The sequence below is a fragment of the Oryx dammah genome, unplaced genomic scaffold, assembly GCF_014754425.2.
Source record: "Oryx dammah isolate SB20612 unplaced genomic scaffold, SCBI_Odam_1.1 HiC_scaffold_18, whole genome shotgun sequence".
Classification (NCBI taxonomy): Eukaryota; Metazoa; Chordata; class Mammalia; order Artiodactyla; family Bovidae; genus Oryx; species Oryx dammah.
The window spans coordinates 44,109,023-44,124,481 of record NW_024070202.1 but is presented as its reverse complement, the minus strand read 5'-3'; the positions used below and the strand labels follow the sequence as shown (position 1 = coordinate 44,124,481).

At 34.9% G+C, this 15,459-nt stretch overlaps 1 protein-coding gene across 1 annotated transcript in view; it reads left to right on the top strand.

Annotated features, from left to right (window-relative positions):
• Positions 1-15,459, top strand: part of PTPN12 (protein tyrosine phosphatase non-receptor type 12) — an 85,522-nt gene that overhangs the window by 39,271 nt on the left and 30,792 nt on the right. The window contains exons 3-6 of the mRNA XM_040260753.1: positions 8,241-8,317; positions 9,870-9,965; positions 10,702-10,740; positions 13,618-13,689. Coding sequence (XP_040116687.1) covers positions 8,241-8,317; positions 9,870-9,965; positions 10,702-10,740; positions 13,618-13,689 — 284 coding nt within the window. The remainder of the gene's footprint in view (positions 1-8,240; positions 8,318-9,869; positions 9,966-10,701; positions 10,741-13,617; positions 13,690-15,459) is intronic.

The following is a 15,459-nucleotide window of genomic DNA, read 5'->3' as shown; positions in this document are numbered from 1 at the left end:
ACCCCATGGACCACAGCATGCCAGGCCTCCCTGTCCATCACCAACTCTCGGAGTTGACCCAAACTCATGTCCATTGAGTCAGTGATGCCATCCAACTGTCTCATCCTCTGTGTCTGTCTCCTTCTCCTGCCTTCAATCTTTCAATCTTCAACAGGGTCTTTTCAAATGAGTCAGCTCTTCACATCAGGTGGCCACAAGTATTGGAGTTTCAGCTTCAACATCAGTCCTTCCAGTGAACACTCAGGACTGATCTCCTTTAGGATGGACTGGTTGGATCTCCTTGAAGTCCAAGAGACTCTCAAGAGTCTTCTCCAACACCACAGTTCAAAAGCATCAATTCTTCAGTTCTCAGCTTTCTGTATAGTCCAACTCTCACATCCATACATGACTACTGGAAAACCATAGCCTTGACTAGACAGACCTCTGTTGGCAAAGTAATGTCTCTGCCTTTTAATATGCTGTCTAGGTTGGTCATAACATTCTTTCCAAGGAGCAATCTTTTAATTTCATGGCTGCAGTCTCACCATCGGCAGTGATTTTGGAGCCTAAAAAAAGTCAGCCACTGTTTCCCCATCTATTTCCCATGAAGTGATGGGACCCGATGCCATAATCTTAGTTTTCTGAGTGTTGCGCTTAAAGCTAATGTTTTCACTCTCCTCTTTCACTTTCACCAATAGGCTCTTTAGTTCTTTTTCACTTTCTGTGATAAGGGTGGTATCATCTGCATATCTGCTGCTGCTGCTGCTAAGTCGCTTTAGTCGTGTCTGTGTCTGTGCGGTCCCATAGATGGCAGCCCACCAGGCTCCTCTGTCCCTGGGATTCTCCAGGCAAGAATACTGGAGTGGGTTGCCATTTCCTTCTCCATCTGCGTATCTGAGGTTATTGATATTTCTCCCAGCAATCATGATTCCAGCTTGTGCTTCATCCAGCCTAGCATTTCTCATGATATACTCTGCATATATAGCTGAAATAGCTCAACTGGAATTCCATCACCTCCACTAGCTTTGTTCGTAGTGATGCTTCCTAAGGCCCATTTGACTTCACATTCCAGGATGTTTGACTCTAGGTGAGTGATCACACCATCGTGATTATCTGGGTCATGAAGATCTTTTTTGTATAGTTCCTCTGTGTATTCTTGCCACCTCTTCTTAATATCTTCTGCTTCTATTAAGTCCATACCATTTCTGTCCTTTATTGAGCTCATCTTTGCCTGAAATGTTCCCTCGGTATCTCTAATTTTCTTGAAGAGATCTCTAGTCTTTCCCATTCTATTGTTTTCCTTGATTTCTTTGCACTGATTACTGAGGAAGGCTTTCTTATCTCTCCTTGCTATTCTTTGGAACTCTGCATTCAAATGGGTAGCTTTCCTTTTCTCCTTTGCTTTTGGCTTCTCTTCTTTTCACAGCTATCTGTAAGGCCTCCTCAGACTGCTGTTTTCTTTTTTTGCATTTCTTTTCCTTGGGGATGGTCTTGATCCCTGTCTGCTGTACAATGTCATGAACCTCCATCCATAGTTCGTCAGGCACTCTGTCTATCAGATCTAGTCCCTTAAATCTATTTCTCACTTCCACTGTATAATCGTAAGGGATTTGATTTGAGTCATACCTGAATGGTCTAGTGGTTTTCCCTACTTTCTTCAATTTAAGTCTAAATTTGGCAATGAGGAGTTCCTGATCTGAGCCACAGTCAGCTCCTGGTCTTGTTTTTGCTGACTGTATAGAGCTTCTCCATCTTTGGCTGCAAAAAATATTATCAGTCTGATTTCGGTGTTGGCCATCTGATGATTCCATGTGTAGAGTCTTCTCTTGTGTTGTTGGAAGAGGGAGTTTGCTATGAGCAGTGCATCCTCTTGGCAAAACTCTATTAGCCTTTGCCCCGGTTCATTCTGTACTCCAAGGCCAAATTTGCCTGTTACTCCAGGTGTTTCTTGACTTCCTACTTTTGCATTCCAGTCCCCTATAATGAAAAGGACATCCTTTTTGGGTGTTAGTTCTAAAAGGTCTTGTAGGTCTTCATGGAACCGTTCAACTTCAGCTTCTTCAGCATTACTGGTTGGGGCATAGACTTGGATTGTTACTATGATATTGAATGGTTTGCCTTCGAAATGAACAGAGATCATTCTGTCGTTTTTGAGTTTGCATCCGAGTACTGCATTTCTGACTCTTGTTGACTATGATGGCTACTCCATTTCTTCTAAGGGATTCCTGCCCACAGTAGTAGGGGTAATGGTCATCTGAGTTAAATTCACCCATTCCAGTCCATTTTAGTTCGCTGATTCCTAAAATGTTGATGTTCACTCCTGCCATCTACTATGACCATGTCCAGTTTGCGTTGATTCATGGACCTAACATTCCAGGTTCCTATGCAATATTGCTCTTTACAGCATCGGACCTTGCTTCAATCACTAGTCACATCCACAACTGGGTTGTGGTTTTTGCTTTGGAATGAAGAGATGGAATTAATGTGCACACTCTTAAAGAAGCAGTATTTCCACCTTGTTTTTTTACCATCTGAGGAAATGAATCTCAAACAGCTTCAGGTTTCTGTTTTCATATTTTGTTTCATTCATTCATTTTATAAGAAGCTTTGAACATATACTATGTGCTGCAGATAACAGCAGAAAACAAACTGACCAAATACCCTGCCCTTGTAGAGCTTATAGTATAGGCAAGGCAGTGAACAATTCAGATAACGTGTGGTCTCTCATAGTGGTTAGTGCTATTGAGAATAATGTAGTAGGAGTTAGAGAGAAAACTGAGAATAGGAGGAAGCTTTATTAAGTTTAACTAGAGATAGAGGGGGAAGTTCAGTGCTGTTCCTCTGGCCCTCTGAAAAAGAAAAGCCTTGCTTTGTATTGTTTGCCGGTTTCTTTAGGAAATGAATTATTTACCATAATCATCAAAACAAAACTCTGGGAGGTACTATTGTATGCCATTTTGCAGATAAAAAATTGAGACAAAGGTTAAATAGCTTCAGTTCAGTCCAGTTCAGTCGCTTATTCATGTCCGACTCTTTCAGACCATGTGGACTGCAGCACACCAGGCCTCCCTCCCTGTCCATCACCAACTTAAATAGCTTGCCACACAGCTAATAGTGTGGTGAGAATTTAAACCCAGGCAGTTTGTATCCAAAGCATTGGTTTTCAGCCACAGTGATTTTGCTCCTAAAGGGAGAGACATTTAGCACTGCTAGAGGTGGTTTGGTTGTTTGGTTATTACAACTAGGATGTGGAGCGAGCAGGCTGCTACTGGCATCTAGTGGGCAGAGGACAGGGAAGCCACTGCATCCTCCAGTCTAGAGGCCACAGCCTCCTCACAGCAGAGAATTAGCCCAGGTCAAGTAAAAATAGTGCTGAGGTTGAGAAACCTTGCCCTAGAGTCTGAGCTCTTAAATATTGTGCTATAGGCAGAGTAGCATTACCTTTTTACCTTATTTAAGATTTGATAAGTCAGTTTCCAATAAATTTCTAATCATTTTAATTTTGAAACTTAAATTGAAAGTAATAGTTTTTAGAGATACATATTTTCCTCCTGTCATAAGAATAGTGCAAACTGACAATTTCTTTTGAGTATTTAGCATGACCAGTGCTTGCAGGTTGTTTTTTTTTTTTAAATAGCCTTATTGTGGTATAATTTACATATCATAAAGTTGACCCGTTTTTAGGATGGGGACTCTTTATACTGTTGATTTATACTGAATTCATTCAGCCACTGTGGAAAACAGTATGGAGTTTTCTCAAGAAACAACAGAAAAAAATAGAACTACCATATGACCCAACAGTTTTACTCCTGGCTGTATATGCACAAAAAAACACAAACACTAATTTAAAGAGATACATGCATCCCAGTATTCATATCAGCATTATTCACAGTTGCCAAGATATGGAAGCAACCTAAGTCTCCATCAGCAGATGAATGGATAAAGAAGGTGTGAACAGTCTCTTCAAAGCGTTTGCAGTATTTTTTAATTGACTTTTTATCCTATTTAGTTATAAAAGTTTTTTATATACCTCAGATACAAGTCTTTTTTCAGATATTATGATTTGCGCCTCCCCCCCTAGTTTATGGTTTGTCTTTTCATTTTCTTAGTGGTTGATGTCTTAATGCACACTTTTAATTTTCATGAAGTCCAGTTTATCAGTTTTGTGGGTCATGCTTTTCATGTTCAGTCCAAGAACTCTTTGCCTAATCCAGAATGACAAAGATTTTCCCCTGTGTTTTTTCATTTCATTCCTGTAAGTATTATAGTCTTAGCTGTTACATTTAAGTGTATAGTCTATTTTGAGTTAATTTTTAATATGATGTGAGGTAAGGATCTAAAATAATCTTGAGCACGAGGCATTGTTCCAGCACCATTTGTTGAAAATAATCCTTTCTCCTCTGAATTGCCTTAGCTCTTTTGTTGGAAATAATTTGACTGTAAATGTAAGAGTTTATTTCTGGACCCTTAATTCTATTTCATTGACACCAGATCACAGTATCTTGATCATTGTAGCTTTATAGTAAGTTTTAAAGGCAAGAAGTGTTCTCTGTGTTCTTCTAAAATATTGGTTTGGTTATTCTCAGTCCTTTGCATTTCCGTATAAATTGTGGGATAAGGTTGTCAAGTTCTACAAAAATTCTGGAATTTTAATAAGGATTGTGTTGAATCTATGGATCAGTTTAAGGATAATTGCAATCTTAAACCATATTGACTCTTTCAATCTAAGTGTTCATCAATGGATGGATGGATAAAGAAAGTGTTTATGTATATATATCTGCTGTGCTTAGTTGCTCAGTCATATCCGACTCTTTGCAACCCCATGGACTGTATGTAGCCCATCAGGCTCCTTTGTTCATGGGGATTCTCCAGGCAAGAATACTAGAGTGGGTTGCCATGCCTTTCTCCAGGGGATCTTCGCAACCCAGGGATTGAACCCAGGTCTCCTTCATTGTAGGTGGATTCTTGACCATCTGAGCCACCAGGGAACCATATATATAAGACAGCTCTGTTTATTTAAATCTTCAGTTTCTCTCAGCAGTGTTTTATGGTTTTCAGTGTACAAATCTTGTATTTCTTCTTTTAAAAAGTTTTTATGCTGTTGTGAATGGAATTAATGTTATTTTCAAGATTTTTGTTACTAGTATATAGAAATATAGTTCATATTTGCACATCAATTTTTTTTTTTTTTAATCCACTGACCTTTGGACAGAGAAGCCTTCCACCAGGCCACAGTCCATGGGGTCACAAGAGTCAGACATAATTTAGTGACTAAACGACCATGACCTTCCTGGACTCATTTATCCTAGTAATTTTTCTGTGGAGATGTTAGGAGTTTTTACTTATCAGAATCATGTCATTTATAAATAATGATAGTTTTATTCCTTTCTTTCCAATCTGAGTGTCTGTCTTGGCTTATTTCACTGGCTGAAACCTCTAGTATAATGTCGACTTGAAGTGGCAAGAGCAGACATTACTGCTTTTGATCCATTAAAAGTAATTTCATCACTATTCAAAGATCACTTAGGTTTTTCTCAGGCTATCTGGGAGATTTGGTTTATTTTATGCTAGACCACTGAGACCAGTCCCATAATTAAGAAATTTCTGGATACGCCTGTGTCAAGGATGACCTGTTGCTTTTGTTTGTTGAAAGGGCTAGAACTGAGCTGGCTAGCCTTTAGAAGTGATGGATCAGGGTATTCTGCCTATTCCAATGTTATTATGGAGATTCTTTTATTTCTCACACCTAGGGCTTATCAATAGGTGTGTGTTTTCTTGGAGGCAACAATATATTTATATATATTTTTTTTGTGTGTGTTTATTTGTTGTTGGAATAGATATTGATGTTTGTTGAAGAAGAAAAAAGCTGCTCCTTTAAGAGCCTCCTGTGTAGCGAATACTGGTTTTATCTATTTGGAAATGGCTCCTGGGAGACTGCAGAATCAGGCAGCAAACCATGAAATGAAAACAATAATTCCTTTCATATTCTTTAAGTTATTTCTCTTCATGTTTATGCTTAATAGGACCACCGATAAAGAATATTAACATACACAGGCTATGTTATATACAGCATAATATTGATTTTTAAATTCTCAATCATATTCTGTGATTATACAGTATGAAGTAGTGACTAGAAAATTTGCCTATGCTTTCGAGTGTTTAAAAAAAAGCCATTAAAAAATTCTTATTGAAGTACAGTTGATTTACAATGTTGTGTTAGTTTTTGCTATACAGCAGAGTTATTTAGTTATACATGTACATTTTCATAATCCTTTTCATTATGGCTTATCCCAAGATATTGGATAGTTTCCTATGCTGTACGGTAGGGCCTTATTGCTTGTCCACCCTGTGTATAATGGTCTGCGTCTGCTAATCTCACATCCCCAGTGCTTCTCTCCCCTTCCACTCTCCCCCTTGGAAACCACAAGTCTGTCTTCTATGTCTGTCAGTCTGTTTCTGTTTCATAGATATGTTCATTTGTGTCCTGTTTTATATTCCAAATATAAGTGATGTCATATAGTATCTTTCTGTTTCTGACTTCACTTGGTATGATAATCTCTATGTCATCATGTTGATTCTAATGGCATTATTTCATTAAAAAAAAATCCCATTTCTGTTTCCCATCTTGAACTGACTGATTCAGACTTACTGCAGAATATGGGACTCAGAAATCTTGCTTTCTAAGTTGTTTTCCCCAGCCCCTAATTGCTGTATGATCAGCAATAGATGAAATGAGAGTGGCAAAATATTGACACTTATTGAAGATGGGTAATGGATAGATGAAGTTCATTATACTGTTGTATTTTTATAGACACATAAAATTTTCCAGAGAATTTTTAAAAAAAATTTCCCAAATTGTATGTAGCAAGCAACTTGGCACCAGTATTGGCTATCATTTGGGAGCCACTGTTCTCATCTGGATTCACAGTCCCCAGAAACATTTACTAAGGATTCAAAGGTCAGCCAACAAAGTCTTTGTCTTTGAGATACTTTGTATTAATATGGACCTATCATTATTGGCAAACATGATAAGAAGAAGCATCATATGATTATTTAACGGCCATTGTACTAACTTCAGAATTGTTCTGTTATCATTTACCCAAAGCATAGCATTTTTTATTTGTACATTTCTGATCTAAAATGGCTTTTTAAAAAAGACATGTAGGATGTAATGAAACAAGAAACAAAGCATTGATACACATGTATGTATTCTCTTCCCTGGAAACATGGGAAGGGGATAAAATAATTTTAATTGGAAACTAGTATGTCTCTCATATATCTCTTCCTACATATTTCCAAAGATTTCACCAAAAATAAATAAATGAAATTAGCAGAATTGGACCTTTGTATTAATGTATAAATTCAGTTTGTTGACTAATAAATTAATTATTCTTCTTAAAAAGTTTGCTAGGGGACCTTCTTGACAGTCCAGTGGTTAGGACTCCACGCTTCCACTGCAGGGTCACAGGTTCGCTTCCTAGTTGGGGAATTCAGATCCTGCATGCCATGTAGCAAGGCCAAAAAACAAAAAGTTTGTTAAGTTTATTTGTATTTGTTATCATTTCTGTATGTCTTTTTGTATTTTAATTGCCTTTAATAATCATTGTCCCTGGATTACAAACAACTGAAATGATTGTGGCATGTTACATGTTATTAGGACCATGAAATTAGGCGATCTTTACTTCAGTAGGATTTCATAGGCTCAAAGTTTAGCCCCAGATATTTACGAAGTACAAAAGAAAGGATAGTAATTTAACGGTGGAGGTATCAGCTGACACCAAATTAGCGGCGTGAACACTACCCAGTAATAAATATTATTTGTCAAGTGAAGTATTCAGCACTTTTCATACATCATCTTAATTTATTTGTCACTTTTACCTAATTTCTTATAAAATATGAAAGTTAGAGTTCCTTAAAAGAATTTTGACAAACTAATGTATTAAGTGGTTTTACTGCTTATTAAAAACTGTAGACATGTAAATCTCAAACTCTTGTGTAGTAAATCTAAGATGATGCTCAGGACTTTGTATTTTTAAAAGAGGTCCTGAATATTCTGATTCCTACTTTGAAACACAGCTTTACAATAAGACCTACTTCCTGTCAATATGATGTTAGAAATTACCCTGCTTATACTTAAAAGTCAAATTTCATTCATTTTTTAAAAATAATTTTAGTTATTTAATCGTATTTATGGTTCATTAGGGAAAAAAACTTGTCTGCTCATAGGACGTTATTTTAAAAATCCCTTTTTTTCCCTGTAGTTGATCATAGCCGAGTTAAGTTGACTTTAAAGACTCCTTCTCAAGATTCAGATTATATCAATGCAAATTTTATTAAGGTATGTATTAACTTTAAATGGTGTTTCTCTGCCATATATTTAATGACTTCCTACAATACTAGTTTTATTAAAAAATTTTAAATTGCCTAATGTGATGCCAACAGTAAAAGAAGTTATAGCCATGACATATTTTTATGTTTTTCGTCTAGCATCCTTATTAAAGGTTTTTGCTTACTTTTATGATAGTGGAGATAAAGTTTTTTTGTTTGTGTGTTTCTTCTTTTATATTGAAGGCTTATTATAAACACCTTTGTTGCTGATTAGTTGCTAAGTCATGTCCAACTTTTTGTTGACCCCCTTGGACTGTGTAGCCCGCCAGGTTCTTCTGTTGGTGAGATTTCCCCAGGCAAGAATATTGGAGTGGGTTGCCGTTTCCTTCTCCAGGGGGTCTTCCAGACCCAGGGATCAAATCCGCATCTCCTGCATTGGCAGGCAGGTTCTTTACCACCAAGCCACCTGGGAAGCCTTTACTGATTGCTAAATTGTCTCGTTTGTTATGTACACAAATGTACTTAGTCATTTCTGTTAATTAACCATATAGGGTATTTATCAGTAGAGAGATTCAGACTGCTACTTGAGTAAATAAAAGACTATTTTGTTATGTTACTCTGTGCTTTTGAATCTATTTAATACAGTATTTTGTTGAGAAAAATATTAAGGTGGTAAGAGTTATATGGTAAAATTAATATCAATGTCAACATTGAAGAATTATGGTTCCAAATAAGAGCTTTTCCAGAAAAGTCAATTTTATTACAAATATGGCAGAGCCCAAAACTAATAGTTAAACAAAAACAAATACATAGGGACTTCCCTGGTGGTCCAGTGGCTAAGATTTCCCACTCCTAATGCAGGTGTTCATTCCCTGGTCAGGGAACTAGATCCCACATACTGCAACTAAAAAACAAACAGAAGGCTCCCACATGGAGTAACAAAGATCCTGAGTGTGGCAACTAAGACCTGGCGTAACCAAATAAACGAATAAATATGGGAAAAAAAACCAACTAATACATAGTTCATTCTTTCAGATGTAATCAATGCTTATGTTCTTTTATAAGGACATTTGTTAAAAGTTCTAGTTTTTTAATTGCACCTAATAACACTGGCTCACTGTATGTGCTGGTTTAACATTTTAGTCTGCTAGTTTGTTTGATATATTCTTGGGTTTACTATTAAAAGTATATTTAGTAGGTGCTTAAACCAAAGACAGCTATGGAAGAATCTAGCTAAGAAAGAACTATTAGCTAGTTCTAGTCTTATTTTTTAGAATTGATGCATGCTTTTAAGTTTCTGCTAGTTAGTTTTGTTGACTAGGGCTTTCAATTCATAATTTTTAAAACAGCATAAGGAGGTTTACTTTTGAATTCTATGAATCATGTTTCACCAGAAGCTGAAGTGAAATATATTTTGTCATGCTTTTATACGTTATTAAAGAAAAATTATTTGGAAATTGTTTAGCTGAAAACAACAGGAAGGCTAATAAAATTTGAAATCTTAAAATTTAGGTAGAAAATATCTTTGGTAATCATAATTTGTATGCTTTTAACCTTTTTAGGGTGTTTATGGGCCAAAAGCATATGTGGCAACCCAGGGGCCTTTAGCAAATACGGTAATAGATTTTTGGAGGATGATATGGGAGTACAATGTTGTAGTAAGTATTGCATGAAATGGCATGATTTTCTAGCCATAATGATGTGTTAACTATATCCTACAATATGACTTTTGAGCAATAATGATATGTTAACTATAGTTAGTTTATTAAAAAGACAAACTGATGGCTAGGTTGTCTTGTTAAATTTTGACAAATTTGTTGAAATATTTCAAGAATAGAGTATGGCAATACTTTAAGTCTTGGTTTAAGTTGGTAGTACAAGACAACTGCCAAACACTGATAGATGGGTGGAAGGACACCTATGTGATTAAAAACAAGCATTGTCAAATGTTAATGGTAGAACATAGAGGGTAGCTATACAGTGTTTAGTATAAAATTATTTCAACTTTGCTGTATGTTTGAAACATTACATTATAAAACTGCTGGGATGGGAAAGCACATGTAATAACCTTCATGTTTAAAGACAGTTACATTCAACCTTTAGTAAGCAAACTATTTAATAGTGCTATTCTATTCGGTAAATATCCTGAATGCATTATTTTAATTACACAAGACATATCTGTAAGATTCAAAAAATTCAGTTCAAATCAAATACATCTTGTTATTTGAAGCCAATTTAACTCATACTTTTAATATTAAACCTACTTTTTTTGACAGGCCAGGTATACTTCTGCTCAGAATAAAAATAAATTCTTGAAATGTATATTTTGTTGGAAAAGTAAAATTGTATTTAACTGATATATTCTCAATCTTACCCCACCCCCCTTATTTTTAGATCATTGTCATGGCCTGTCGTGAATTCGAGATGGGGAGGGTACGTATAACTGTTAACATTTAAAGTAATTGTGGAATTTTTTTTTTTAACTTGGTCTTTTACTATATTCTTAGCTGTAGTTGTTAAAATAGTTAATTCTTTTCTTTTTTGTGTATTCTGCTATTGCTTTTGTTTTAACAAAAGGAGCCAAATAATCCTTAAACACATAAAATACTTTTATATTTTATAGGTACATTTTATGATATATTTAAAGCCATAGATTCTGTATTGTTACTTAGCAGTCTTCCAATATTTAATGGTGGTGTAAGTAGAACACTGCTTATGAACAATAAAAATGGTTTAAAATAATTCTGATTAATTTACAGCTTGAAATTTCTAATTTCTGTCTGCTAATTCCACTACATTTTTGTAATGGTATCTCCAAAATGAAGAGAAGAAAATTCCTTAATCTGAAAATTTTTAACATAGGTAAAAAACGTGTACAAATGAAATTAGTATCAAAACCATTCTGATCGCCTGCAGAACTGATTCCTAAATCTTCATTTTAAGTGTGAGCATCTATAAATGTGATAAATAAATTACCTGATAATTTGAAGTATCCTTATGCAAGTATAGTTCATTAACTGCATTATAATTAAACTAAGAAATGATTTAAAAGTTGTAAAACTTCTTATTAAAATTTTCAGTCAAGGATACATTGCATAAAACAAGATACTACATCTTTCAGTTATGTGAAATATTATTATATATAAATCACTAGAAAGCCTTATTTTTACTAGTAATTTTGTCATTCCTCCCAATCAGTTACCAGTAATGGAAACATTAGCAACATTGGACAGAAAATGAAAAGTGTAAGATTAATATACAGACTGAGATACTGTTAAGTAATTATCTGTTTAAATATTGTCAGTATGTACTTCGGTACCATTATTATTATTAGTTGTATTACGAAATTTAAATTTTACCTTCCTAAATTTTTTTAAGTTACTTTTAAGATTTAGGATTTGTTTCTCTTCTTTCTATTAATAAGCTCACATTGTATATCAGTAATAACGCTTAAAGATAAAGTTGTATTGAATGCTAAAACTTTTTGAACCTAATGATTTTTTGGATTCATAGTGTTTTGTTAGTTGGTTTTGTTGTTTTATCAGTCAAGGCTATGAATTCATTTGATAATCTCCACTTTGACTTAGAGTGTGACCTAATGGAAAGAGCACAGGCAATGAAGTCAAACAAACCTACCCTTCACTGGCATTTGGACATGGTGCAGTGAACTGCCCCCCCTGCGCTTCAGCTTCCTCATCTCTGAAACCAATGACAAATTACTGTAGATGAAAGACCCTGATGCTGGGAAAGATTGAGGGCAGGAGGAGAAGGGGGTGACAGAGGATGAGATGGTTGGATGGCATCATCAACTCAATGAATATGAGTCTGAGCAAACTTTAGGAGGTAGTAAAGAGCAGGGAAGCCTGCGTCCTGTGGTCCATAGGGTCACAAAGAGTTGGACACAACTTAGCAACTGAACAACAATAAAATTCACATATGATGTTTAACACATACATTTTGGTATCAATTGTATCAGTAATTAGTTCATACCTGAAATATAAATACCAATATAATCTTTACTCAACGTTGCTCTGAAGAGAGGCATGTTAGTCACAAACTTTCAATTCTTGCTAAATTAATCTCCTATAAACTTGTTTTCTGTTAACAAGATATTAAAGCTTTACTAAGTGAAAGACCAAGAAGAAAAAAAAATAACCTTCAAAATAATTTATTTTATCATTTACTATAAACTTCTACTAGGAAATGAAGTTTGTGACTTTAAGCCTTCTAAAATTTTAGTAGTATTTACTCTAAGTTAAACTGACATACTAGGCAGTTCTACTTTGTGCCCTGCGAGCAGTATTGTCAACTTACAATTAATTCCAGCCTATAAGTAACAGTTCCACTTACTGTGTTTAGAACTATGAGGATTTAGTAAGAGCTGATATATTTCCCACTGCTAAAATGTGTATTTTAAGCTAGACTGTCAGTTATAAAGACTTTCATTTTATTGGGTCTTACTGGTAAAATTACATTATTTCTTACATCAGAATCACTGGATCTTCTATGAAGTTAGGCTTTTATTCACTTACCTAAATTTTTAAAATAATGAGGCTTGATACTAGAAACCAATGTAAATGAATATTCTACTATTTCTATACCTATTTATTATGGGAAAATAAGGATACTGTTTGATTATACCTTCTCTAATCTCAACTAAAAGTGAATAGTTTAATACATTATTCTTGTATAGTGTTTTTACCAACAGTAGAACATTTGAAATATACTCAAATTACTTGAAACAATCATGTAAGATAAGGATTATTATCCCTGTTTTTATAGTAAAGGAACTAAATGTAAACAAATAGTAAAATTGCTACCTGTAACATTTTCTTATACCAAGTGGAGTGCTCTTTCCACTACGCCACAGATTTTATACTTAATGAGAATTCAGCTAGGTATTATAGATATTGTCATTTTAGAACCATTAAAACTTACATGCTAAATTTCTTAAATTTCTTACACTAAATTGAGCAACTTCTTACACTAAATTTACCTCCTTGTGCTAGGCATTTTTTTAAAAAAAAAAGCAATTTTTCTTTTCTAGAGGAGGATCTTTGGAGTCTATATAACAAGCAGGTAGAAATGAACAGTTTATACACTTAGGTTAATAAAGTTCTTATTACTAATCTTGAAAAGCAATTAGTAGCCCACCTTTAAAGAGTTGGATAAATCTAAGCTCTTAGTCCCTGCCGACTGATGGCAGTTGTTTGTTTTCTGGGAATGAAGAACAAGCGGAACACAAAATATTTGTAGAAGTTCAAATAAAGCAAATTATCAGTTATTTACTAACCTTTTTTTGGACAACAGAAAAAATGTGAACGGTATTGGCCTTTGTTTGGAGAAGACCCTATAATATTTGCACCATTTAAAATTTCTTGTGTAAGTACCTATTTTCATATACATTATTTAATCAGGTAGTGGGTATGTCAGACTGATGAGTAGTTTAATTATAATATGTGTTGAATCTTGTGGGTTATATAAGCCAAGCACTCAGTGTTTTCATGTGAATCTATACTTAATTATAATAAACAAATATTAATAATGCTTGTTTTATACTGCTTTTTAAAATTTGAGTATAATTGTTTTACAATATTGTGTTGCATAGTGCTTATAAATTAAGGAACTTTAAGAATGACTTTTCATAAATGTATAATTTCCTTATTATGTTAATTCTGCCTTAGTCTTTGCATGTAAGTTGATGATAAGTGTTACATATCTAAGAATAAACAAATAACTATGCTCTTATTCAACTAATGGGAAAGATCTTTGATGATGAAGCGTAGTTTATGATGTTAATCTTTCATAACTATGTTATTCTCCCCAGAATTATTATATACAAAGATAGGTTTGAGGACCTCCATCCTAAAAGCAGAGATTGACCCTTTATGGTAGAAAACTTGACATGAAACTTAAAATAGATACCTATTTGATGAGCTTTGGAAACGAATTAAATTCAAGTTCTAAAACTAACAAAGCACAAATCTGAGAAGATGAATTTAAAAATAAAAGCAGTGAGGGGAAAAAGAAACAATGAGCTTGAGAATAGAACCAACACTTTGCTTTGGATTACACATGATGGTTTTTTTTTTTAATCACTTAAATAAAATAATTTCCCCATATTAATCAGGGTTTTCCAGAGAAACAAAGCAGTAGAATGTGTATATACAGAAAAGAGATTTGTCAGAATTGACTCACGTGACTATGGAAGCTGGCAAGTCCAAAATCTGCAGTCAGGGTGGGCAAGCTGGAGACCAGGAGGAGCAGATGCTTCGGTTTCAGTTTGAAGACCCACAGCCTGGAGACCGAGAGCCAATACCGCAATTCTAGTCTGAAAGTGGGAAGGCTGAGATCCAGACAAACTAACATTTCAGCCCCAGTCCAAAGACAGTCAGCTGTAGAACCAGGAAGAGCCAGTGCTGAAAGCAGTCTCCTGGAGAGTTCTCTCTTACTTGGACGAGTCTGATCCTTTCGTTCTATTCATGGGTTAACTGATTGGATGAGGGCCAGCCACTCTACTGAAAATCCACTGATTTAAATGTTCATTTCACCCCAAAACTCCCTCACAGGAACACGAAGAATAACGTATGACCAAGAATCAGGGCACACCGTGGCCAAGCCAAATTGACACATAAAATTGACCATTACATTACCCATCTCAAAACTGTTTTTTATTTCATTTTCCATGGTTAAATGAGATATAATTTCTGTGATTTTACTCGTCATTGTTGTATTCAAGAAGTCCTTAATTTTATGACTTATTTGTATTTAGGACTTCTGAATTCTTCTGATGCTACCAGGAATTTAGTGCTTTCTAGGTTGATTAAGATAAGGACTCAAACTATGTTCCACAGTCTCCTTTATAATGCAGTGTGATTGTTAGAATGTTAACTTTAACTCATAATTATAATAGCCTGCATTTAATGTATAGTCAATTCTCTAAAGTCCTGGTTAGAATTAACTGTGGATTAAATATTTAAAAAATTAAAATCCTACTGCATTTCATATTATTTGCAATGAGTAAAAAACAGTATATAACCATATTGTACTTCTGTGATGGAACACTACCTAACCCCACCCCTACCCCCCACGCCCACCCCCATCACCAGTTTAGAGAGTATTCTACAGTATTAAATACCTGGACAGTTCAGG